Genomic DNA, 26,678 nt, shown 5'->3' with positions numbered 1-26,678 from the left:
GTCTGTCAGCTGTCATTAATATCTGTGGATGCATCTTCTGCTGCTTTGGCAGGAAATTTGCTTTCAAAAGTGAAAATGTGGCTGCTTGTTCTTGACTAAGAGATGTTGAGGTGCTGGACATCCCAAAGTGTGTTTCCCACTGCTGCTGGAGCAAAGGGATAGAGGTAGTGGAGCAAATGCAGAATCTCCACAGCTCTGAGGCGAGATACAGGAATGAGTCTCCCTCTCTCTTCTGTCTCTCCCTCCCCTGTGTTCACTGGAGGGACTGTAGTTGCTGCTTAGCCCTTAAACAGAGAAGCAGACTTCTTTTTTAACAGCTTCTGCCACACAGGTGTCATCTGAAGGAAAATGCATCAGAGTAGGATTGCAGCTCTTCATTTCCTTAACGCCCATAGCGAGATGGAAACCATTGGAGACTTGAAAAAATAAAGTACTAAGTTTTAAGTTCCTGTTTTATGAAAGGACCCCTTTTGGCTGGATCCTAATGCTTGTATTGTGCCTTGTTCAAGCTGTTCAGTTCATGAGAATTACCCTTTTCCAGGAAGGGGTCACCCAAAAGCTGAACCTTGTTAAAATTAGGAATACAAATCCTGCTTTTTTTGCTTTGAGTGTCAGAGGTGAGAAGGGAAAAAAAAGTTTTTTCATTTGTTTCCTGGATATTTTTGGTCTAGAACTGATTAAAAGCATATCATGGCTTGAACATATTATCATTCCAAAAGCATTAACATACAAATATGGCTGACTTGCATTATGGAAAGCTCCATGCTGCACTTGTGGGTGGCCTTGTAGAAGTCCAGCAACAGGCTGAAACTAGGAGTGTGGAGAACTGGGAGTGTGATTTCCTGGCTGTGGTGGGTGCTTAGAGAGAATTTACTATGTCCTGCCTCTTGAATTGGTAGACTCTATTGTAGGGTTTATTTCATTCTTGGCACTCAGATCTCAGCTCAGTACTTTACCACTAGATCTTGCTGAGCCAAAATTTGCACTGCACCCTCCTTGCACTCTTTGTATCACAACAGGGAGCTAGTTGGCATAGAGCAGCCTCTTTTAACCTAGCAGAGAAAAGCCTTAACAAGGACCAGAGGATGAAGGAGCTGGCTAAAACACGTCCTGTGTCAGAAGGGAGGGCAGACTGGATGATAAAGTGAGCCATTCAGTCCTAAAAATCTATGAATATTAATATGTATCTATTATAGAGTAGAGTGAGGTCATTGATTAATACAATTTCTGCCCTAAGCTATTGTCCTGTAAGAGGATTCTCCAAGTCTCTTGCTTCTGCTCCTACTCTGGGACACCTCGCTGACTAAAGGTTAATTATCTGTTCTGCAGCTATTAAAACAAAAGACTTGCTGGTTTGAATTTATCACTCACTTTTATGTTCAGTTGAAATACTGTTTCTCTTGCAAGTAAGAAATAGAAGCACCCAACCCCATCTTTCCTTGGAGACACCAGAGTTTTGTCAAACGCATTGGGTCAAGTCACAGTTGGTGTAGTTGTTAGATTATTTTGCCTTAGAGTTTCTCTGGCCTTTTTACAGTAGTGTATTTTTCTATTATTCCCTACCCATTTCTGTGCACTTTGTGATATTTGGTTTCCTTTAATGAGTGTGCCTTCACTGAGTAGCTCACTGAAAACATCTGCTTAGGTAGTTATGTCCTTTGCCTTCTCCACTAGTTAGGATCCAGAAAAGTGTGTGATTGGTTTAAATGATTCCCTACAAAATGCATTACCATCATTTAGATAAAGCTGGATTTTGTCTGCCTTTGCTAACCATTTGTGGTGGTTTGGGATCTCCCCCCCTTCCCTCCCCTCCCCTCCCCTCCCCTCCCTTCCTCTCCCCTCCTCTCCCCTCCCAATTCACCAGGCTAACTCAGCCAGATGGAAATTAAGAAAGGAAGCTATATTTTACAGTGTAGCACCAATTTACAAGCATATTTATATATACAGATATTTACAACTATATACAATTATGTACAAGTTAAAAGTAATACAGAAATTCAGAACCCCTCCTCAACAGCAGAAATACGCAGGAGGGCTCTGAAGTAACTCTCTTCCTTCTTCCCACCCCCTCCCTTATCTCAAAAGGCTTAAGTGCAGGGGTGAGATGCAGATAAGAAGTGAGGAATAATTAAATTGAATTATACCAGTCCAAGCAGAGGAGTTAATGAAGCAAGTGGCAGCCAGACAGAGACTGACCGACTTTGTTTCTTGTTTTTTATGTCCTTCAGCAGAACCAGTGAGTGATATAGACATCACTATTATTTTCTTTTCCCTGCCAATGATCCAGTTTCATTAGAATATTCCAATTAGCCTCAAACCAGCACACCATTTCCGCAGGTTTGTTACATGGGAAAAACCCACAACTCTGGTTTGTTATAACTCTGATTTAGTGCCGTCTTGGAGAACTGATATCCTCGTGTTTACCAGCTTTTCATAATCAAATAGTAAGCTCTAGTCTCATGTCAGAGCTTTGACACACTACAGTATTGGTCTTTTTGCTGTGCTAAAAATTACAGATGCAGGTCATATTGGGAATTTCACCAACTACCAAGCAAACCCTGAGTTAGCCTCACAAAAATACTGCTCAGAGGAGGTGGCTACTCTAACAAGCATAAAAAGAAGATGCTGCTGTGCCTTTTGTGGAAAACTGGGAGGGCAGCCCTTAGGCATGACTGGAAGGAAGTGGTGTCCTGGTGACTGCAGAGGACAAACCTTTTCTGCTCAATGTAATGAGAAGGTATCCTTGGTTCATCCAGATCAAAGTACCTGAGTTTGGTACAAACCCAAATCAATGCAGAGATTATGCCATAGTAGCCTTAAAAACAAGCAACAACATCAGCAGTGTTGTTTCCTATGAATGGAGTTCCTTAAGTGCCAATGGCCAACATTTGTGGTTAAGAAGAATTATTCAAATGGCTTTTTCTTTTCTTTGCAACAGCCTTCCAGGGCTTCACAAGTGCCATGCAGAGCATGGTTTTAGAGGCCAGCACCGTTTTGTGTAGCACATCACCTTGATTGGGTAGGAAATAGTGCTGCCAGGGTTCAAACAGGAAGAATCACTAGGAGAGTCAAATGTTTTGACTTTTTGCTGCCATCTGGTTTAAAACAGATCACTTAAGAAAGCTGCTGTTCAGCAAGTTCTTTTTTTTTTTCTTCCCACAAAGCTTTCTGTGATTGTTTTGAAGAATATTCCAGGTACTACTTAACCAATGACAAGCTTTGAGACCTGCAATGCTGTGAATATGTTTCAAGCATGTAACATATACTTGAACAATATTTATCTGTGCCAAAACCTGGTTCTAAAGTAGAAGCATTTCCTTTACAGTAGCTCCTCTGCTTAACACAAGCATGAAAAAAACAACAGTGGCTCTATGTTTGTGGAAAATCTAGTTACTAGACCTGAAAGTGGCGAGCTATTGCTGGGTTTAGATTAAAATGATGAATACTTTAAAATTAAGATAAGCAGTAAATGAATGGTTCAAAATATTACCACCTAAAGTGCTTGCTTTTAAAGTACATGGAAGACTTAATGTGATTCCTTGTATTATACACTTTCCCCCTCCAGCCCAATAATCTCCTGGCTGCTCAGGATTTTACCTGTGTAGTCTACTGATTTAGTGGTATGATAGAGTGCTATGAATCCATAAACTATCCTTACAATCTAGTACAAATCTGAGGTTGTTTTGGCTGCAGTCTGGTGAAGTATGCAACAAGAGGCAGGCTGCCTGCAGAAGTGCCCATGTGCCCAGTGTGAGACTGTTCTTTGCAAGGGTCATCGCTGAGCACAGGTCAGATCAGGCAGCTCCCAGGGCTCTGCCACCTCACCTAACTCCAGGCTGGGGCTCCATCATCTTCTGGAGCAGGTGAAATGTGAGGACATAATTTGTCAGTGCCAAATATTTTCATCCCCATAGGATGAAAGGATATGGGGACACTGGGCAGCGCTGTAGCTACAGACGCCTTCATTTGTTCATCTTGTATCTGTCCACTTACAGGTACACTGCAGCATAGAGGTTCCAGCTGTGGCCACGACTAACCTTTTCAGCAGAAATTGAAATAAAACTAGGGTAATTGAAAAGAGATGGAAGACTTCTATTTGTAGCCAATAGTGGTGGAAGGGAATCTTGTCCTTCTTTCTCTACTCAGACAGGATTGTTCTAAGCTGTTCACAACAGATGTTTGTCTAGTGTGTTCTTAAAAACTTCTGGTGTGAGAGGAGCCCACCCATCTCCTCAGCAAGCTGTTCAAGTGTTTAACTGTCAGTACATTTATACCATGGGACTACAGTATGGGAGTTTACCCCAAACACCGTAACCTTAATCTGCTTTTCAGCAGTTCTGCGACTATGAATTCTTGTCTGTTTTGCACAGCACGCCAAAAAGAATATGTTCCTCTTCATCTTGCAGTTTCCTTCCAGATTCTTGAAGGCTGTTGTCATGTTCTCCCCATCCCTGCTGCTACTTCTTTTCTCCTTCCTAAGCAAGATAAATGCTTTTTCATTATTTTCACCCATTTTCCTCCACTCTCACCCAGCCTTTCCTGACTGCTTAGACTTTCAGTGAAAGCCTTCTCTCCAGCATTTTCACCCACTGTTTGCTTTCTAAACACTCAGCAGCGTTTGAGACTGTTCCTAGCAGTATTCCTGAAAATGGTGTGTGCACTTGCAGTCCAACATGATGCAATTTACTTGAAGTTGGGGACACCGAATTCCATTAGAAACACGAGGGAAGTACAGACAGGTAATAACTGACTTGGTAAGAAATAATTCAGAGGGTGATACAAGTAATGAACCTCAACTGTTGTACTTTGAGAGTTTATTCACTTCTCTCTCTATACAGGTAATAGACCATGACTGCATTACTTGTCAGGGGTTGCTACTGCACTCTATGTATCACCCACTCCTTCCTCCCTAGAGATGCAGGAAAGGCAGTGGGCACAACCTGTTGTCTTATCCCTCCAACCTGTAGAGCCTGCTGCCTTGCTGCTCTGTGCTCTTCAACTAATGACTGTTACTTACTGTATTTAGCCACATGCTGTGGGTAGGCTTTCTGTCTCTGCTGAGTGACCTTAAAACTAGATGGAATGGCTCATCAAGGTAGAATCTTCCTCAGTGCGGGGGTTGAATTGCTGTGGCTGAAGGAGTATTGCTGGGAACAGGCTCCTTCATTTCCTTGCCTTCCAGTGAAGCTATTATGCTTCTTCTACAGCTAATATTTTTCTTTTGAGAGGGCATATTTTGTGACAGTTGCTCATTCCTCCTCCAGGAGGATGCAGCAGGTAAGAAGGGCTCGTTTTGTGCCATGTCCTAGGTGTTTAAGCATTAGAGTAAAAGGATTTGCCCAGCCTGAACACATTCGTCAGCTCCCTCTCCAGCCATCTGGTTCTCAGTCTGAGCTTCCAGGCTCAGCTTTCAAAGAGGCTAAACCTTAGCTGCTCTGCCAGTCCTGGAAGCATATTTCTCCACCTCTAAGATTTAATAACCCCTTCACTTGCACCGCGAAAAGCAGGTTGTCTTAGGAATACAGGCAAGGAAGGTACATAAGTCCTCCTTTGGCATGGAGGTTATTACCTAGAGATTTCAGATGGGCACTTCTGCTGTCTCTGCAAAGCCCTTTCCATCTTCTAAGGAGCAAGTAGTTAGCTAGCGTGAGAGGATAGCAATGTCTGTACACCCTGATGGATGGCTAATCAAGGAGCATCCTTCCAGAAAATGACAGATTTAATTTTACCTCTTGATACCATATGGGGGGGGAATCTTGGACCTATCAGGAGAAACTCAGTGTTGTGACCACAGCTGGTGGTTACACATGGACAGTTTCTCTCAGCGGTCAGTGCTCAGACTTGAGTCCTTGTCAGTCTAATCATTATCTTGTACACAAACCTCCTTAAAGGTTTCATTCTTCTGGTAGTCCATGTTACACAAAGTGCTAATCTTTACCCTTATGCTGTGCAAAGTATAAGCAAAATGGCTTTATCAAGTTGATAAATAGTAATAGTTCAGCTTCCGTAGGATGAAGTGTAGAGCTCTGACCATTAAGTGCAGTTTCTCTGAAGGCAGGTGAGAAAAAAAGGAGTGATATTTTTGTTTTGTTGGTGCTGTTTTTAATCTGCATGTCACTGCATCCTCCTCCAGGTGATTCTTTAAAACCTCCCCCATACTGAGGTTAGCAGGCCAGCAACAAACACTACTTAACAAAATGGCAAGAACATCATATGCCTTGTGTGTGAAGGGTGAGAAACAAGTAACTGCTTGTGATGGCTCACCTGCTTTGTTGATACCAAGAGATCTCATGTTAACAAATGTGGTTTTGAAAGTTTGCTCCTCAGTGTCCATGAATTAGCTCTTGAACCTGCGTGTTAGTGGGAATTAGGAATGTCTGTAAGAGCTCGATACAATGGACAGTGAGAGAACACTTGAGGAATCAAGAAGAAAGATGTGTTTATATAAAATACATTCACAATATATATTTCCCATGACATTAAATTCTTGTGATGATGCCAGAGTCTAAATAGTTTAGTTTCTCATGGACAAGGTTAAAGTAATTCTGGGGTTAGAGAAAAAAGCTGTCTGCTGTGATTGCTGCTGGCAGCAGAACCTGCTCTTTTCCTGCCTCCATGGTCGTGTTCAGTGCACTGGGGAGCTGTTAAAGGCAGTTTCCTGAAAACCAAGACTTGACATCAGTGGGCTCTATGTGCTGCTGCTTTTGTTATTCACTGCATGGCTGTTGATAGTCTGTGAACAGTCAGCAATAAATAGAAATATAGTAATGCAAAGAGTTAATGGAATTGCCAGTCTGGGATAGTGGTCTCCTGCTCTCATTTTGCCATGTCAGAAATGATAAAGTTTGTTGCAGTCATCACTCTCTTTTGATTAACCGATACAGCCTTCTTTTGAACAGTTTATATCTCAGATGTCAAGCTCTCTTTTTGCAGTGACAAAGGGCTGGTTTAGAATATCCAAGAAAGACAAAATATTTTCTTCGTGCTCTAGAATGCTCAGTTCCTTCATTACTTAGTGGAAGCTGCAACTGGGATTCATTTGGTACCTGGACTAACATAATAACTGAGTGTAAATGGAGGTGATGTTTTGAAACGGAAATGGGGAAGTGTCTTTGGAAGCGTTTCATGTTAGTAGCATTTGTGGAGCATTCCAGTGTATCAGGACCTCCACTGAACTGCTTTTCTTTCAGAGTGCTGGCATATGATGATTCAGAAGTTATAACAATGCCACCACGTTTTGTGGTGCACTTCAAAAGCATCAGCAGAACTGCCAGGAGTGTGAGGAGTATGACAATCGCCAGATGCCTAACAGTGTGCAGCAGCTTGCCATGCCCTGTGCTAGTGTCACAAGAAAACACTTGAAGTTGTTGTGATTGAAATTAATTTGGAGGGACTGTGGCTGTTAAAGTAGTATTTCTGTGTAAGGAAGATGAATTTGCAGGTCGATATCCTGCACAGTTCATATGGTCTTGAAGGTATAGTAAGAAGTCATTTTTCATTAGTGATGGTCATACTTTATGCTTAGAGCCAGATAGTGTGTAGATGCTTATGGACACAAACTGAAAGATAGGACAAAGAGACTAATTCCTAAATACAACCCATCTTGTTTAAAGCAGGCAGCAAAGAATACTCCCTTCTGATGAGATGATGAGGAGGAGAGTGCAGCGTCGTGGACTGGTTGGTGTGTGGGCACACAAAACACTGATAATGAGCTAGTGAGCTGCAACGTGGAAAATAATGCTAAAATAGAACTTCTTTTCTTCCCCCCTTTTTTTTTTTAAATTTCCCTCCTATGAAGATGGGCAGATATTATACCAGTGCCCCAGGGAAGTTTTGGAATGTCCATCCTTGAAAATACTCAAAGCTCAACTGAAGGGGCCCTCGGCAACCTCATCCAGCTTCAGAGTTGGCTTTGAAGGCTGGCCCTGTTTTAAGTGGGTGTTTGGAAAGGATGACCTCTAAAAGTCCCTTCCAACCAGAATTATTCTGTGAATCATAACCTTGACATGCTCAAAGCTCTGGCAGGGGGTAAGGCTGTGTGCACAGAATGTATCAAATAAAACAAATTAATTGTCCATTTGTTTAATTTTTCCTGTTATTTAATCCACTGCATTTGATTGCAGTCCAATTATTCTTTTATCTTTGAGACATATGGTTGGAATGGAGCTCTGTTTGTTGAAGCCAGTTCCTGCTGCTGCAACATGCATACAACCATGTCCTGGAATCCCATTAATAAGTCTATTGATGTGGTGATTATCCATGTTTGAAAACAGTGGTTTTGTTTATTTAAATATGGGCTCCAGTGCATGCATACAGTCATAGTATCTGCTGTCTTTAGTCATCTGGTTGCTCAATAGCTGTCATAATAGATAAAGAAGTTTAGCAGAGATAAGATGCAGAGATAGATGAAACTATGCTGAAATTCACTATTAATAATTGAAACAGAAAATCATCTGGTGTTAGGAACAGCTTTTTATCTTGGAGGATAGAGCATCACTGGGGCAAGGCTGTTCAGCAAGTTAGTTGATTCTCCAACCTTGAAGCTTCCCAAGGCTCAACTAAATAACACCACCACTCAAATCATCTAGCATTGGTGAAGATCCCACTTCAAGCAGCAGGCTAGAGGAAGACCTCTTGAGGTCTCTCCTCAAAGATGCTTTTGTGATTCCATGGAGTCTTCATAAACAGTCAGAGAAAAGTTTCCTTTGTCTTCTCTTCCTTTCTGGTATTGTTGCAGAAGCAGTGCCAAGCTTCGTGAAGACAGTTATCTCTGCTCCAGCTTTCATTGTATGGTGTATTTTTTCCCATCCTTTGCAGATGTACTAGTCAGAAGACCCCTGAAAACACTCACTTTTTCCTCTAATAACCAGGAAGACAGTATTTTAGCAAGTTGTTGCTTGTTTAGGTTGGAGAGGATCCAATTGGTTTACTCTGGTTTTCAGCCTGGCCCATACTGCTGGAAACCAAGATTTAGTGTGTCACTTTGGCAAGCAGAGCACATTCTGGACACTCAGGGACAGGTCAGAAGAGCTGATCTGCCATTGGAGCATTGGGTACCTTACCTTTTCAGAGAACAATTATCTCAGCTGCATGGTCTTGGCTGTTTGTCACCAGTAATAAATGAAAGACTATAGAAACAAACCCACACTTGTCTCCTTTTAAATTCCTGAAGTTAAAGAACTTGAAAATCCAACTGCAAGCATTGAGTGTTTACTTAAAATACACTGGCTAAGAAGTTAATGATATAATATTATCTAATTTTATATTGAATGCTAATAGAAGGATTGAAGAAGCAAGTTCTAGGAAGCGAGTGACACTCCTACTGCTTTGCTGCAGCTTTCTTCAGATAATGGCTCTTTTAAAAGACCTAATGCACTGGTTTTCTTGTTTCTTTCATAAATGGAATGAGCCTCTCAATGTTAAAAAAAAAAAAGCAAGTGGGTTTGCAGTGCTTCTGAGTCATTTAGATACAGTCAATCATTTTAAATCATGCCAGAATGGCACCAAACCTGGGTTTTAAGGAATTTCTGAAAAAGGAATTGAGGAGCAGATGTCTCAAGCAGCTGAGGTCTGTTTCCTCAATAAAATGATGAGCAAAGAATCAGGAGAGAGAAGGAGTCTAAAAGAATGTACATTTCTCCTTAATCCTGCCTATCAACTCCTAAATTCAGGCTTCTCTTTCCTGTTCAACTGCGAACTCACACTTGGAAAGCAGTGGAGTTGTTTCTGTCCTCCTCTCTTTCGCAGCACATTTGACAACGTGCTACAGTCTTGCATTCAATTTTAGCTGTTTAGCAATCAACATTCCGACTGATCTCTTCAAGAATCACTATTCCAAGAAAGCTAAAAAGACCCCAAATGCCCACACCCGAGAAGGAGACAAGAATCAGGAAGGCATCTCTGGAATTCTTTTGGAGTTTCTATGCCTGTTTCAGAACTGCTGTCATCCTGCCCTGGCTTTCCTAACCAGTTCAGCTGTGCTGCCATCCAGAAAGGGAGGCCAAGAAGTGGCCAGCCCATCAGTGCCGAATGGCATTATGCACAGCGTGGATATACTTGGAAACCGCTGTGGATGAATTACATCTGTGGATGCCTGTTAATGCAGCAAGAACAACACTAACGTTGTTCTGTGTAATTTATTTCACAAAGTTCACTTATTCATAGGTGAAGCACCAAATTAGCAAAACAAAAGTGGCTGGTAATATTATTAATAATGATCACTGCAGTCTGAAAGATGAGTCTCTGTCGGCTGTAGTGCCACTGCTGAATTTATAGTACATTGAATGTGGCTTCCTAATACGTAGAATTTTAAACACTGCCCTCTGAAATGTGATTTGATGCAACTCAGTGAAAACATTTAATAGCTTTTTAGACTCAGTCACCTGGAATAGGAGGCTGTATTTCCTTACGGTGGTGGCCTAGTGTGTCACATCTCTCCAGGATGTGGCAGTGTGATGGCTTCACAACGCCAAGACAGTTGGAAGTTTTAAATTCATGTGTGATTAATTTCTGTACTGTCATTGTCCTTTCTCAAACCTTTAATTCATATGCCAGCTTCATCACCAGTAATAGTAGGAAGATACTTGGCTGAAGGAAATGTGCATCTCAAATTATGACTGGTGCTGTTGGGTTATTTCAGCACTTTGCAAATGGTGTGATCAGCCTTGTTATGTTGGAGGTTTTTTGTTTGTTTCAGAGTGGGTTTTTTGTGTCTTTTCTCCTAAGCACTGAGGATGAGGGCAGCTGCTGTTGAGTTGCTGGGCGTGTTCTCCCAAATTTACAGTTCATCTTCTGCTGTTCTGCCTTTATCTCACTTTTAATTATCCAAGATTATGTTGTAACAGCAGCCAAACAGCATGTTTTGTATGACTACATCATAATTCCTGATTTGTGCAATAAAGATAACTTTGAAGCTTCTCACTAGTCACAGATAAACTTTGGTTTGTTCCATAACCATGGTTAGAGTGGACATCTGGACATGCACTTGCCTATGAAAGGCATATTTCTAGTGCTTCTTGGTGAACAAACTCTGCATGTGACCAATAGAATTGCAAGTTTTCTTTAAACTTGGAAATGCTTTGTCATGAGGACATTGTAGATGTGATTTTATAAACTGAGACTGAATGTTTTCTTGATTTGGTTTAAATTATGTGGAAGAATTAACAAAATCCATATCCAGCTGCTAAACTTTAAAACAAACAAACAAGCCAAAAAACCAAACCCACCCCAAAACAAACAACAGAACCTCCAAACAACCCCAAAAAATAACAACAAAAAACCCAACTCACACAACCAGACAGAGGAAAGGAAGAAGAAAACGTGATAAGTTGATGACTGGTAATCTCAAGATGCCCAAACCCCAGTGCTTGCTTTTTCTTGGTTTTCAGTAAGATAATGGTGATAAAGTACTGTGGCTTCTGCCGGAAGAGAGCGTGAAGCAGAATTCAAAGAATCCTCAAAAGACTCAACTTGCCCCATCCCCCACACCCCCTCCTTGCCCTCCTCTCTTCCCTTCTCTTCTTCCAAGTCTCACCAAGATTATTTAAAACAACACATTTTACTGTTAGGGAGAAAGGGAGTAAGCACGATCTGAGGTGTACACTGGGGGAAGGTGAGAAAATAGAGATGGAACAAACCCCTTTTCAGCTAAAGGATCATGCAAACAAGCAGCTCTGACAGCGATCAACTCTGAAACCCACATTCCGTTTTCCTGCTGTTGTTTCAGTGACCATGAACAGTTTTCCAGCAAAAACTGGTTCCACATCAGAGAGCCCCTTCCAGCCCTCAGTGTCTGCACATTTTGGCTACCCCGTGTCATGCTTGCTCTGACAGGCTCCAGTGCTGGGTTCCTACTGCTTAGTGTTTCTGTTTCAAATTCTTCTTTGATAATAGTGACAGGCAGCAACCTGTTTGATACTTACTCTGTTGGTGTAACTAATTCTAGCTTAGCAAATGGGGAACCCCCCGCTTTGATAAACATTTATTCTCGAAGAACACAAGCAGAGTTGGCAAGCACCTACCTTCAAGTTAGTCTTTAACATGTAACATGAAAATCAAAGATTTGTGATAGGCAGGGGATTATTCCTGCATGGATAATTCTTTAGCAAAATCCATTTGCCTTTATACAGGTATGCTATCTCCACCATTACAGAGCTGAGCCACTAATAAAATTCACTTGAGGCAGGCATAATGGGACAGACTCTTTTGTCTCACCTGGTTCTTTGCGGGCTGCATTAGGATTTAGCAATGCTGAGTTGCAGTAGCTAAGGAAGGCTGCCATTCTTCCAGGTTTCAGATTCCTCTACAGATTTGTGTTTCAGTCTGATGTATGCCCTTTAAAAAATGTAGTGGGGTGTCAGACCCTGGAAGTGGAAGCAGTGCCTTTTTTTTAGCCTGTCTAAAACCTGAGAAGTGCAGTTAGCTTGCCCTGAGGTAGCTTGTCATCCTCTTTGCTGGTATGGATTTTAGTTCAGCAAATTGAGTTGTGAAGCCAGGAAACCTGGGACACAGTCAACAGAGCAGGGATGGGTGAGGGAGTCTTAGACATAGTATTCTAAAAGACAAATCTGTTTTCTATTACAAATATATCCTGTGTAGTCTCCACAAAGAGCTTAAAAGCAAGCTGAACCTTGCAGATTTGACATGTGTGCATGTCCCTTAAGCTTGTAGCATGTGATAGTTTTGTCTAGCAGTGAGAATGAAAGTATGTGATGCAGGCAAACATGAAGTATGGCTAATCTCTGTAAGCACCGTACTTGTTTACAGCTCTCTTGTGGCTCTTGCCCTGGAACCATGCCTGGTAAGCTGGAAATTTAAGGAGTTTAGCTTGGAAGCAGCGGCTGACCTGATCACACAGAGAAAAGTTATTAAAATGAAAAGAGCTTTAATTTTGCCTGTTAAATTCATAACACAGCAAAAAATGGATACTAGAAAAATTAAGTGGAGAGGGCAAGCAACCATGAAGGAGGTTAACGTTGATGTCTTTCTAGTTGTCAACCCTGGGTGGATGAGAGAGGGCTGCGCCCCTCTTAGTGTGAGGCACCTGCCTTGATCTGTGCATGGAGCAGGGCTGGGTTGCAGTGACTGTAAAACTGCAAACTTCTGGCATGCAACACTTGTTCTCTTTACTGTGGGCTTTGGACTCCCAGTATTCACATGGGATGGAGTCAGATGTTTTCCACATACATAAAGAGCCATTTTTGGAAAACTCAGGGACAGTTCACAGACAAGAGACAGCAGATCCCAGAGCTTCCCCAGCTCTGCCACCAACTGCACTGAGGTCAGTCTGCAGCTGGGTACCGTGCTGCGTAGTGTGACCCCAGCACTGCTTGTTGGTTCTTGTCTTTCTGCTGCGGTGGGTTGGAATCATTCAGCAGCCCTGTGCCAGCGCAGTGCTGCTGTCAGATGGAGGCAGTAGCCCTGGCATCGAAACTCTGCTTGAACAGCTTTTGAATTGTGCATGGCTCTGTGCCTTCATTTAAACACTGCTAAAATACATCACTGCCCAGTGTCTCTCAGAAGCATTGAACCTCTCCATCCAGGCTTTTCAAAGAGTCTGACTTGGGGGAAGACTTTTAATGGGGAGATAGTACATTTTTTTTTTGGGGGGGGGGGGGGGGAATTTCAAATAAGATTCAGCAAAAGAGAGGAACTTTTTTTTTTTTAATTACCCCAGAGAGTGTTTTATTGATGTGCCTAGTAGCTGCTTGCTGAATTTTTTTTTTTTTTACGTTCTGGTAAACATTTAAATGTGCAAATTATATTTCTTGGTTTTCTGCAGACTGCACTATGGGTGCTGAATGATAAAACAGTTGATACAAACACTGCTGGTGTAATAGAAATGCCAGAGTGCACTCATTATCGTTAAGCAGAAAGTTTTCCTCCTCTGCAGGTAGATGAGGTAGAAATTTGGTTCATTACTAGGAGGAGAACAGAACAAGGTACAGTGGCATTAAAATGAAATGCAGTTCTCTCAGAAAAGGCCTTTGCTTAGGTCCCTCAGGGTGCCTTTGCTGTAGTAAAGGATATTGTGAAGAGGTCACTTACTCTAGTAAGCATTGGCTCCCAGTTCTATTGAAATCATTGTGCTATGCTCTCTGTTTACAAAATGAGATTTACACTCACTTTTAATTCTTAAAAGTAGAGGGAAAACCTGAGCTTGGCAAAGCCTTTTGAACTGCTGAATCAAGAACTAGCTGCTTGCAAAGAGGGATTAAAACTTTTTAATCTTTTTGTGTAAAAGAATATGGTGTTTAATGTGGTAGGCATGCTGGCAGAAATTAATTTCCATGTGTTTTCAAGCACAAGACTTCAGTTCTGCCTTTGTTTCCTGGCCCTGCATATCTTACAGGTTCTTTACGCTATACAATACACTTTATTAACTTTGAAGTTTTGAAGATATTTGCAAATACCAAAATGCAGATTTGGAAGGAAAATTAAGTTGCTAGGAGGAGGCACAGCTGTTAGGTACTGCCTCAGGCAGCATTGCGATGACCAATTTCAGAGCTCAGTAGCTGGCGTTACAATTCTCATGTCCACTGTAGATATTCTGTGCAAGAAAGAGGAGACCTGATTTCAGGTACTGAATTTTGTGTATGATTAAATGAATGTTCTATATGTGTGCATTTGAAAGCCCTTAAGTGAATGTTGTGTAAATGGTGATAATTGGAAGCAGTCTCCCTGCAATCCTTTTTCAAGCTAAATAAGGTCTAAGGCCAAAGGCCCAAACGTTTAATTGTATTAAACACAGAGGCTGAAAAATGTATTAATTCAGAAAGTGTGTATTACTAAGTTAATTGGAAGTGCCTTTAAGCTATTACCAGGTGGAAATTTGACTTCAGGTTTCAATTTTAAATTAAAGCAAAGCAGAAAACCATCCTGTGAGGCTCCTGGCAGGTCTGCAGTTACAGCAGTGCTTCCCTGCTCTCCCTTGTTTTTGTGCTAGGTATAATACTTAGTATAATGCTGAGGAGTTAGAATCAAAAGCTAAACACTTATATATGGGTCTGGCTTTTCCCCAAGATATGTGGCAAGCTGCACACAGGCTGCAGGTGCTGTAGTGAAATTCAAAAGCAGAGGAGGGGAAATGAAGATAACCTCAGGTTCCAGAAGGATGTTTGTCTGGCCTGTTTTTCTGCTTTGTTTTTCATCAGTATTCTTCAGTGGTGTTCAGAAGTGCTTTGTGCTTCCTGGCATGTTTTTCTTTTTCTAGTTATATGTGATTTCAGTTATTGCAAGTAATTGTAGGAATGGTGTCATAGCAGAGAGGTTGATTTATTTTTATTCATCCCCCCACCCCCTTTCCTGGCACACAAAAAATCTTTAAAAGCCCTATGGATAAGAGTCAATCACAGCACAGGGATTAGACAGAGTTGGGGATTTTCTTACTAAGATGTAAAGCAGCTCACACTGATAGCCAGCCAGGCACTTGGAAAAAGACATTGCAATTACAACAGCCTTGAAAAATAACAGAGAAAATTTGCCACCCCGTGTGCAATACCTGTAAACACCCTGAAGATGCAAGGTGAAGGGAAGCCACCTCCTCGTTGCATTTGCTGACCTTTAGAGATCCCTTCCAAGCCCAACCATTCTATGATTAGGGTCTATGCTCCCTGCTGAAAACTATCCACAAATAAACAGCACCCAAGAATGTTCAGCAGTGCTGAGTGACTTGAACAACATCGTTCTCTCATGGATGCCTGAGACAATTCTGTTTCAGCATCCTGTCAGTTAATTTTAGGTGCTTAAAATCTTCCAACAATTTCCATGATTCATAAGGAGATGGAATTAGAAATTTACTGAAGTGCAGTACTATGATGACAGCCTAAGTTGCTGTTGTTTATTAATATGCAGCCCTAATACTCGAATGAACCAACAGCTTTTAACCCCTGTTTATGTAGAATAAGCAAGTTTCTCCAAACATTAGCATTTGATAGTGGATGACCAGTTGCTGCTGCTGCAGGGCTGGTTTATGCATAAGCATCCAAACACTGACCAGACAGAAGTACACAGGACACTGTGTGCAGGTTTGGGAGTTACCTGCACACACTGCCCCCACACCCCCGTGGCTAGGAATTCACCAGACTAACTCAGCCAGCTGAAAGTTAAGGAATGAAGCTGTTCTTATAGTGTGACATAATTTAGAAGCATATATATATATGCACACACACAATATCTATATACAGATATTTACAACTACATACAATAATATACAAGTTAAAAGTAATACAGAGATACAAAACTCCTCCCAACCAGCAGAGCCTCCCAGAAGGGCTTTTCAAACCAGCTCCCCTCCTTCCTTTTTCTTTGCAACCCTCCTTCCTTATCTCAGGATTCCCCTTGCATGCAGGGTGAGCTGTGAAAGGTTGGGAAGAGGTTAGAAAACAAATGATTAGTTTGAGTTGTGCAGGTTCAGGCAGAAGTAGTGAAGCAGGTGACAGCCAGACAGAGACTGGCCTATCTTTGTGTTCTTGTTTTTATATCCCTAAGCAAAACCAATGAGTGAGGTAGACATCATTATTATTTTCTTTTCACAGACAATAATCTAATTTCTCTCATTAAAATATTCCAATTAGCCTCAAACCAGCACCAGATGCAAAAAGTTTTAAGCTACTTTTTGAGAAGAATTTTTTTAATATTCAATTTTGTGTTAAGGACTGTTTATTAAGTATAAATTCTGTGTAAGCAAAAAGAAAGAGGTCTTGAAAATGCCAACTGAGTTGCAAAAGTTCCCACCTGTGCATCTGTAGAAACCACTCAGCCCCATCTAAGGCTTTGCCCTTAGACTGGGCTTACAGAAAGGAAAGAGCTTTTAGAAGTTGTAAACAACACTCATTTGCTGAGATGGTGAAGGAGCAGAAATCAGGAGTTTCTAAGCCTAAATCATTAAAAGTAGCAATAAAATTACAAGGTTGACCTAGTGAGTTACCCTTGTGTTCTCCTCAGTTAGATTCACTACAGGCAGACAGAATACAGTGATGAAGAAAGCATCTTGCATCTTAGTGCTTTGGGATGATCACAGCCTCTGCTGGATGACTGCTTTTACAATTTTTGTAATGTAATTCTTCCACTGTAAGTTACAGAAGTCACTGACCATATTAAGAGAGATCTACTTCTTAGAGGTTTGTGTATTAATAGTTCACTTTATTTGATTTAGTTTTGTATGAACTCCAGAGGTTCATATGGAAGTCAGGAGATGAAGGTAAGAAAAAATGGAACTTGTTCTAAGATGATGTTTGTGTATTTCATTATCGTGAACAACCACACCTGAAGCTCGAAAACTCAACCACTAAAATTGGATTGAAGAAATTTGTCCTAGATGTTGGAAATCTCATCAGTATTAAAACCTAATAAGATGTTAAAACAAGAGAGGAGGATGTGCAGATAACAGTAGGTAACCTGTAACTTAGAGCAATCTGAGAAATGTGTTGAATTTGCAAGGCCATTTGCTGTGCTTGGGAAGTGTTTTTCAAAGTGAGTGGAGAAAGGGTTATGATCCATTCATTGGATAAAAAGAAAACGGTGTCTGTATCTGAGCACACAACACCCCACTACGTGTATTTGCACTGATTTAGCAAATACCTTGCACCAAGCAATAAAGGACAAAAGCTTTGTATACAGAGTGTTGTCCTCTTAGTGGAGTAAAACCAAAGAGTAAAGAGTGAAGTAGTGTTGTGGTCACCAAGACCTACAGATGCTTTGATAAGCTGTTGTTGAAGAAGTGTTACTGCAAGCCTCTTGCTGCTTGCAAAATGTACCAGAATTAAAAGTGCGAGTTTGAAAAATTGCATTTTGCCAAATCTTCCTAATAGTCACAAAAGGATAGGAATTATGTTTAAATTATGACTGACACATTGAAAACAAAACATGGAGATCATTGGAGAGCCCACTGTCTAGCCTCATGCCCTGCAAGGGATGCCCGAGAGAAAAATCATAGAGTAGTCTTCCTTGGAGTATCTTTCCAGCAGGCATCCATCCATGCACAGATATCAATCATCCGTGATCATAAAGGAATCAAAGAAAGAGAAATACCCTTGCCATACCTATAAGAACAGGCCGCCTCAGTCTTCTAGACACCTTTATTTCCACTTCAAAGTCAATCAGGAACATGGGAAGTTCTGTGTCACTCTTGGTTTCTTCACAGAGTTGTAATAACTGAGCCGTATCCTCCTTTTTTTCCGTATTTGTCCTGACAGCAGCCATGTGAAAACAGCAGGAAAGTTTTACAGTGGAAGCTGAGGCACAGTTGGTATATGTGACAGGGAAGGTTAAAGGCAGGGAGTTAAACCTGAAGGTCAAAATTTCCAGGCTCAAGAACTATTCCATTATGATCTTTCTGTGCTTGATTAATAACCTCTTCTAATTCATTGAGCCCAAGCACCTAAATAAGGTTACCCATGTATGCCTATTATTTGTGCTTATCTAGTTCATCTCATATCACAGCTGGAACGTTTTTCCTTCACAAAGGAGACAACTTGCAGTCTTAATTTAGCCCAGGCCATAAAAGATTTCAGACAAAAATATAATCTCCTCTCTCAAACAGTGCTAGTCTTATTTTTGGCTGCTCTTCTATTCTAGAACATTAAGCACTTGTAGCATGAGGACACACGAGATATTTTTCTTTAAAACACCTCACAGCAGGTGAGTGTTCATAGGACACTTAATTGCAGACTGTATTTTAATAATTCATTTTTCTCGAACCTGTGTGCAACACTTTGGAAAAATAGCATCCACAACAACAGGAGGAGCAGCATGCTTGCCAGTTTCTGAATTAAACTTTTTGGATGAGCTATGTTTGATGTGGGTGCTAAATACTGGAAAAGGCATCAGGAGTCGATTTAATTTTCCCATTTATTTTAAGAAACCATCTAAGGATGAGTCTTTGAAACGAAACAGTGTTAATATTTGACTGTATAAAGTATATTTATGTTGACATATATTATGTTTCAGCCACCTGAATTTTTTTGGCTCTCACAAAATTACAAGGAAGCATCTTTTATGTGACTAGTGTGTGCTTAGCATGTAGCAAAGCACAAGGATCTGCACTAAACAAATGCACATGAGCCAGCATCGTTTTTCAGGGCTCTGGATGGCATTTGAGTCAGGTAATGCAGATCATATGTTACTTCTCAAAGTCCACAGTTCACATAAAAGGCACCCTGCCAAGTTAGAGGGAGGCTACACCTCTGTGTCGTGCTCTTGAAGGAAATTTGGCAAAAGAGACTTTTCCCCCTGTGGAAGTCCCTTGGGTTCACTGAGAAAGCTGCACAGCCTGAAAACTTTGTGTGCCGAAGCGCCTGAGCTGCTCTTGTAAAGAAAGGAAAATCTGAAACAGAGATTGAAATGTTACTCTGCTACGAAAGTTTGGTAGGGCAGATATTTAAAGAGCAGCTGAGGTGATTTTTCAATTTATAGCAGTTGTTTCACAAGCAAATTGTCCAGAATAACAGAAAATGAGAGTGAATTTATACTAAAATATGAGTAAGAGATGTATCTTCATGATTGTCTGTCTCTTACTCTGAGCTGTGTCAGGAAAGCTGTGTCAGTGACTCTCCAGCAGACCAGAGGTTTTGCTTCTGAGTGCTTCAGGTTCTGCTCCTAAACCCATCACATTTGCTTTTGCTGAGGGTGGCAGAGGACAGCCTCTGCCAAGTTAGGTTGGACTGGATGATCTTGGAGGTCTCTTCCAACCTGGTTGATTCTATGATTCTACTGATTAATGCATACCTAACTTGTCTACTTCTGCATATCTTTCTGGCTTTCTATACCTCTCTTCTTTTGGACCTCTTAAAATGTAATTAGAGGGAGTGTTTCTTTTGAAAGCATCTCACTAGTTCATCCCAGGACTCTGCAGAAGGTTGCTGTTATATTCCGGTGTAGTAAAGTAGTCTTGTGTGTGCCTAAATCTCTGCTGGCATCCTTTCCACACCACTTTGCTCCCCTTGTGATTCACTTTGCTTAGCAAGTGATTTTTCAGGTTTTATCAGCTGTGAAAGGGAAGTCTTTTTCTTCTGAAGGTTTTCTTTTGTTGTTTGGGGGGTTTTTTTGGTAAAATTTCTCCATGGAGAGCATGGCTGAGAAAGTTGTTTTTTTCTTCAGCCCCCAGCCAAGTAATATGAAGCCTGTTTCTTTCTCTTGTAAGAAAATAGTTTCTCATAGTCTTCCTCCCCAGAACTGTGTCATTTCCATAAGCTCTCTAGAATAATTTAAAGACCAGACAGAAAATTTCAGCCAAGAAGGTGATGGTTTTCTCATTCTCCTGCCTGAAGCTTCTGACTGAATAGAAATTATGATAACAGTAATTTCCACTCCCAGTGGCTATGAAGCAAGAGCAAGAATTAGTTTAAGAGTTGAGGACTGAATATGCTCCAGGGATCTGACACAGAGCAGAGAGGGAGACAGAAGCTGGAGTTGTTTGGGCACAGAGTTATCAAATGACAAACAAAACAGGCTGGAGTTGTTACTCCATGTGATGGAGAAAGTGAACGTGGGTGTGATGGGCACAGAGCCATGCAGCACCTCTCCCTGCTGTCGCCCAAGACTTGCTCAGAAGGTGCTCTCTCAAGCTGATATTTCACAGATTTGACTTTGGAATATCCTAGCTTTTTTTTTTTTTTTCCCTGTTCTAGACTTGTAATAAAAAACTCTCCAACTTCACCTGGTCCTTAGGTAACCAGAGGAAAGACAGGATTTCACTGGGAAAGACATTTCAGTTCTTTGTATTTATTTACAGTTTATTTGAACAACAAACAGTTAACAGTCAGCATGTCGGCAGTTCTTTGTGGACACTGGTGGATTTAAGAAGAGAAGGCAGGCAAGAGTTAGATTACTGATTAAATGCTCTATTTTTGGTACATCCTTATTTTTTCTGATCTTGTTTTTAGGGCTACCCTAGACGTGCAAAAGCTCCAAATAGGCTAAAAAAGACTGCTTGTGCCTGGCCCTGGTGCTTACTACTGCCCTTTGGAGGTAACTGGTGATGAGTTCCACAGCAGCTTCCTCTGGGCAGTAGAGGTGCAGAGATGTTGTTTGGAGGAGAGGTGTGGCAATAGTCTAGTGCACTCAATATGCATTTTCCACAGATACCAAGGTTTTGATGGATAATCTGTCGCACTTCTGTTAGCTTTCACTGAGATGAGTTTTGGGATTTGCTGTAGTAGTTACCATACAGCTTTAAAGTATGTATGCCCATGCCTGACTCTATTGTCCTGGGGCTGGGACTCAGGACTTTAGGTTTGCCTAATTAGTACTTTCCTTCCATTTCAAAACTGTAGGGCATACCAATGTTTAAAATGGTTTTATAGAAGTACCCTTTCCCAGACTGTGTGAGAATTTGGTTTCTATATAGGTATATTTTTGTTACCAATCTCAGGGGATTTAAATAGTTTCCAGAAATCAGTGTTGCTCAATTAGATTGAGCAAGGGAAAAAAAAGATTTGTTACAGTGATGTAAATTGAAGCTGAACAAGGCAGAAGTTGTTTTTTTTTCTTCCTTAGGTTTTACTGCAGGTGAATATTCTGTTTCCTTTTGTTCTGTTTTTTAATAGTATTGATTTTTTTATTTTTTAAACAAGTACAAAAGTAAGTCTTCAGTGTACAAGCTGGGGAGGAGGTGTACAGCAAGAGACATAACTGCATGGTATTCTTCAAGGACAGAAGTTTTTTTAATTCTGCTGTATTTGTCTTTTGAAAAATTTACACTATTTTACTAAGATAACAGAGTCAATAACAGAAAAACAAAAAAAAACCCAAATCAGCTACCAAAATGCAATACAAGGCATCAGCTCAGCACATAGCATGGCAAAACAGTCAATCACACTGCAATCACTAGCAGCCTGAACAGTAAATTAACATTTCACTGGGAGAGATGAGAGGTGAATAAACATAGATATATGTAAATATAAACTAAGTAGAAATAGACATGATTATAGATGAGTAAATATGTGGAATCAGCATCAGTTAAGCAAGCACACTTAATAATTGCTTGCTGTTCATATCAGGACAATGTGCCAAAGGCTGTAGACAGCAACTGTCACGCTGTAAAAGGCATTTTCTGGGGGTTGAGCTACTTTCTTCGTGCAGTCATGGGACTTCTTCATCAGGGATGGCAAAATGCAGCATACATGTGTGAGTAGTTTCTGTGGTCAGGTCTGTGATTTTTCTTCACAGAAGCTTGTTGAGGACAGAGCATGCATATCCATTTCTGTGTAGACAGTGCTGGCCTTGGTGGGTCTGCTGTCTTCACAGGCCTTTTGGAAATAAAACCAAGCAAGCAACAGTAGTGGAGGCTCAGGATTGCAGCTTAGTGTCTCAGCTGTGACCTCCACATCACCTGGGTTTATGGCTGGTATGTCCCCTGGTGTCTGTGGTCCATGTGGGTGGTTGATGGGCTCTAAGGCACACAACCATAGTCTGCACTGAGCATGTGATGTTGCAAGTTTTGAAGTGGTCTGCTGTCTTGCTGCTTCAGAAGTCACATACCACCAGCAGGTGGTTTCTTCTCCATCTAGTGCCAGCTGGTCTGAACTTGTCCTTCACTGTGAAGCTGTAGTGGGTTGACCTTGACTGGCTGACAGATGCCTACCCAGCTGCAGGCTGCAAGGAAGTACCTGCTCCACCGGAGCAGGTCAAAGGAGCACATGATGCTCCTTGTGCCTGTCAGACCTGGGTTTTCACAGGCTTGTTACAAATTTTACCTTATTCCTCACTACCATGAGGCATTTTGCCCCTTTTTAAACTTGATGCCAGAGGCATTGCCATGACAAGCAGTGTGGGACTGAGTCATGATTTCTGCTTGCAGAGGCTCTCCTGCAGCTCACCCCGACACCCAGTACAGAACACGATGGTGTGTGAAGGATGATTCTGGGCCTTCAGCAGTGTCCGTTGTCTGATCCACATATGCTGGAGTAGGGCAGAGCCTGCCCTCTGCACTCTGTCAGCAGCAGCAATTGGATTATTTCACTTGGTGGAGCTGCTCTGCATGTTGAGTCACACAGGGCCAAGCTGTGAGGAAGGTGGGGGTTTGCATAAGCAGTTACTGTGGGCTGAAAATGGGATTATGAAGGTACCACACTTGGCAAAGTCTCTAGAAATTGCTGTTTAAAGGTAAAGGTGCTCTTCACAGATTCAGGAGCAGGTGTCAGCTTGCAGCTGCTGAGGCAGAGGCACCATCTTCTCATGCCCCCCAGCTCTGTATGGCTGCCTGGAGCCTCTGCACTCCTTACTTTGCTGGGCTGGCTCAGCTGTGACTTTCAGCTGCACCCTTAAAATTTTAATCTCCTGTGCATTAGGAAAATGCATTTAAAGACTGTCATCTTTGGTCATCACTGAATCCTTCCTAGCTTGGAGAAACTTCATCAAGAGGTTAGTTTTTAAAGCTCCTGGGCTTACAGATGTCATCCCCCCTGTCCATCAAAGATGTACTTGTGGACAAGTCCAGAATGTGAAGATGCAGAACCACTGCCAGCTTTGCTAGGAACTTTGACTTGGTATGGGCTGCCTGGGGAGGTGGTGGAGGCACTGTCCCTGGAGGTGTTCAAGAAAAGACTGGATTAGGCACTTAGTTCCATGGTCTAGTTGACTGGATAGGGCTTGGGGATGGGTTGGACTGGATGATCTTGGAGGTCTCTTCCAACCTGGTTGATTCTGTGATTCTATGATCTTGGGTCTGGACAGGTTTATGCTTTCACACTTACTTCTCTCTACATCCTAGTAGCTGTCTCTGCCCTGTTTATAGGTCAGATTCATCTTTGAGGTGGTCAATCAGAATTCTATTTGAAACATGATTTTAGTGTGACCTGCAAGCTGAACGACCTCACAGGTGGACTCTGTTAACTCCCCCTGTGGCGTCGTAATGTTTTGTAGGGATGCAAAATCATCAAACACTTCTCCTTTCAACACAGCAGTGTTTCAAAATCGTCTTGAGATCACATATCACAGTTCTCTTGTACAGCTAGTGAGAAGGAAAAACACAGACATTCAACCTGCATGTCTACCTTTTTGCGTCCACGTCTGTCATGTAAATCTAGAAGGCAACTGTATTTTTATGAAACCTCTTTTATTGATTGTTAAAATGTTACATGGCTTTATTTAATTTTTTTCTCCATTTTGCTGAGTCTTTCAGGCCTGAATGTCACTTTGCCTTCTTTGCTGACTTTCACATTTAATGATTAGTTTCTTACCAAATATAGGCCAGCCTGTGCAGCTTTCCAGATACTTTATAGACTGTAGGATTTTTTTTTTTATATCAATCTTCACCTAAAATTAAATTAAAGATTGTTATTTTTGTGCTTAAAACTGCTTCTGCTAATTTTGATGAAGGTCTTCACAGCTTTCAAGAGAACTCATTTCAGCCTATGGTACGCTCTGTATATTTGCTGTGTTAGCTGTTCTGTGGCTTCCAGTGCTGTGCCCATGTTACAAACCCATGAAAATCCATTTATTAAAAATGGAAAAATGGTTCCAAATTATCATATACCTGAACAAGTGCCCAGGGGGCTGGAGGGAGCCCTCTATTACCCTCATTTACAGGCAAGCCAGATGGACTATGTTCATTTCAGGAAAAAAAGGTACTGGGGTAGAAACTGCGCTTGTCATGTTGTATAGGCTGTGCTTAATTGGTGTGGCTGAAGCCCTTCAACCCGGATTTGTTGTAGCAGCACCAATGACCTTATAATTTAGATTAACATGACACATTCCTTTACTTATCTGATGTTGTGTCCTCATGGGAGTGATTTGGTTATTTTTCCAGGCAAGCCAACGTTTATGAAAGCTCCTGAAGATCAGATTGGGATTTCTGGAGGAGTGGCCTCTTTTGTGTGTCAGGCAACAGGAGAGCCCAAACCTCGTATCACGTGGATGAAGAAGGGGAAGAAAGTCAGTTCTCAGCGGTTTGAGGTAATTACCAAAAAGAAACCCCAAACCCCCCAAATAAAAATGAACTTACAGGTCTTAATTGCACAGAAATCATTATTGCAACCTGGACATTTCCACATCACTGTGACACAGAACCTAGAGCAATCTTTACAGCGGGCATTGCCCTTTGAGCGTGGTGCTGGAAGTGCACATACAGGACATCCTTCTTCAGAATGGAAACTGGGACTTAAAGTCCCTGAACTGAATGACAGATAAGAGCTGGAGATAGCAGTGATTTTCTGTTTCCATTGTGAAAAGTGATAAGGCACCTGCATAGCCTACTGTCCCCGGGGAAATTCAAAAGTGGGATGCCAAAATGCTGCTGGAAAGTTTTTCAAGTGATGACTACTTCCATCCCTCCCTTAAATGCTCTTGGAAGGGGAAAGGCAAAGTTATCCTGAAGGGTGAATTGACTTCCCTGCGAACCAAAGTCTGAGAGAAAGGACAAGGCAAAGAGCAAGTATCAGAAATGCTTTTGACAATGGGTACAATTTGTTTCATATTTTAAATAGGAAATGCACTTCCACTGATTTTCTCCATTATTTTCTCTGCTTTCCTTTGTTGGAGTTGAGCTCTTTCCTTTAAAACCGCCCTTGCAAATTTGACCCTTCTACCATTCTGCTGCCTCTCCTCTAATCCCCTGTCTTTGATGTTTTTGCTTTTCTGACTGGAGCACAAGATGACTTTGCTGCCCAGCGTGGATTGATTCAAGTCACCAGTTTTAATCATGATTTTGTATGTGAGCAGAAAACCTTGATTAGAGTAATCAATTTTAATCTTGTTTTACATTGTTATTTTTCCCTAACAAAGGTTAATTTTTTGTTGTATTGTAACCATTTAAACATTCTCATTTGTGAGCAGATATAACCTTTATAGTTAATTTACTTATTATGGCTGTCCAGAGGGCTATGCCACATTATATGCATTTGTATAAGCAATTTCATATCTTCATTCAAATCAGTTTTGATACATATTAGAGGCATTTTTACTGTGTTATAAGACATTGAATGACAGATTTCTTTTTTTTGCTAGGTAGCTATTAACTTTACATCATTACTAAAGTAGTCTTCATTTGGAGGAAAATTTGGATTCTGTTTAAATGAAAAAAATTACTTCACAAATCTGATGTGAACATGCTGAGCTACTACACAAAAGAGGTGCCCAACAGTAGGAAATGAGCAGCATTTCTAGTCTCAGTGTCTCTGATGTCTTTGGTAGTTGTAGCTCCTTTCCTCTCACAGAGAGTGTTTGCCCAAAAGAGCTTTTCTGCTGTTTCATCTCTTAGTGTTCTTCTCCCTGTCACTGATGTGAATTAATCTGTATCTGACTTGGTCTTGTTTTAAAATTTGGTCATATCCCTACCCTATGAAAAGGTTAAAGAAATTGTAGCATTTTGTCACAGTTCCATATTGAATTGAAAAAAAAAAAAACAAACCAAACATTTAAAATGTACTATGATGACATTCAGATTTCTCCTGGTTACTGCTACTTGACCCCGAATTAGGGTTTTTTGCAAGCTGTTCCTATTGCTTGTAAGAGAGGGACTGTTCCTTCCAGGGTGAAGAAAAACAGACTTTCACTCATCTTGGTTACCTTTTGACTTCTCCCTGTTTCTCCTGTCATGGCTGAGTCTTGTACACATTATTTTTATTCTTCCTGTTTTCACTCATTTGGTCTTCATCCTGTGAGAAACTCTCCTAACCAGAGTAAAAATTCTATGTGAGGGTAGTAGAGGTCCCAATGTGCTATGCACGTGTCTGGAACAA

At 41.2% G+C, this 26,678-nt stretch overlaps 1 protein-coding gene across 18 annotated transcripts in view; it reads left to right on the top strand.

Annotated features, from left to right (window-relative positions):
* The window catches only part of PTPRF (protein tyrosine phosphatase receptor type F), a 401,799-nt gene that overhangs the window by 171,996 nt on the left and 203,125 nt on the right, over positions 1 to 26,678 (top strand). For all 18 annotated transcript variants that reach the window (XM_064147770.1, XM_064147753.1, XM_064147762.1 and 15 more), the window contains exon 4: positions 24,749 to 24,894. In XM_064147770.1, the coding sequence (XP_064003840.1) occupies positions 24,749 to 24,894 (146 nt within the window). The remainder of the gene's footprint in view (positions 1 to 24,748; positions 24,895 to 26,678) is intronic.

Source organism: Pogoniulus pusillus, chromosome 8, assembly GCF_015220805.1.
Source record: "Pogoniulus pusillus isolate bPogPus1 chromosome 8, bPogPus1.pri, whole genome shotgun sequence".
NCBI lineage: Eukaryota > Metazoa > Chordata > Aves > Piciformes > Lybiidae > Pogoniulus > Pogoniulus pusillus.
This window is presented reverse-complemented; position numbering and strand designations above follow the sequence as displayed.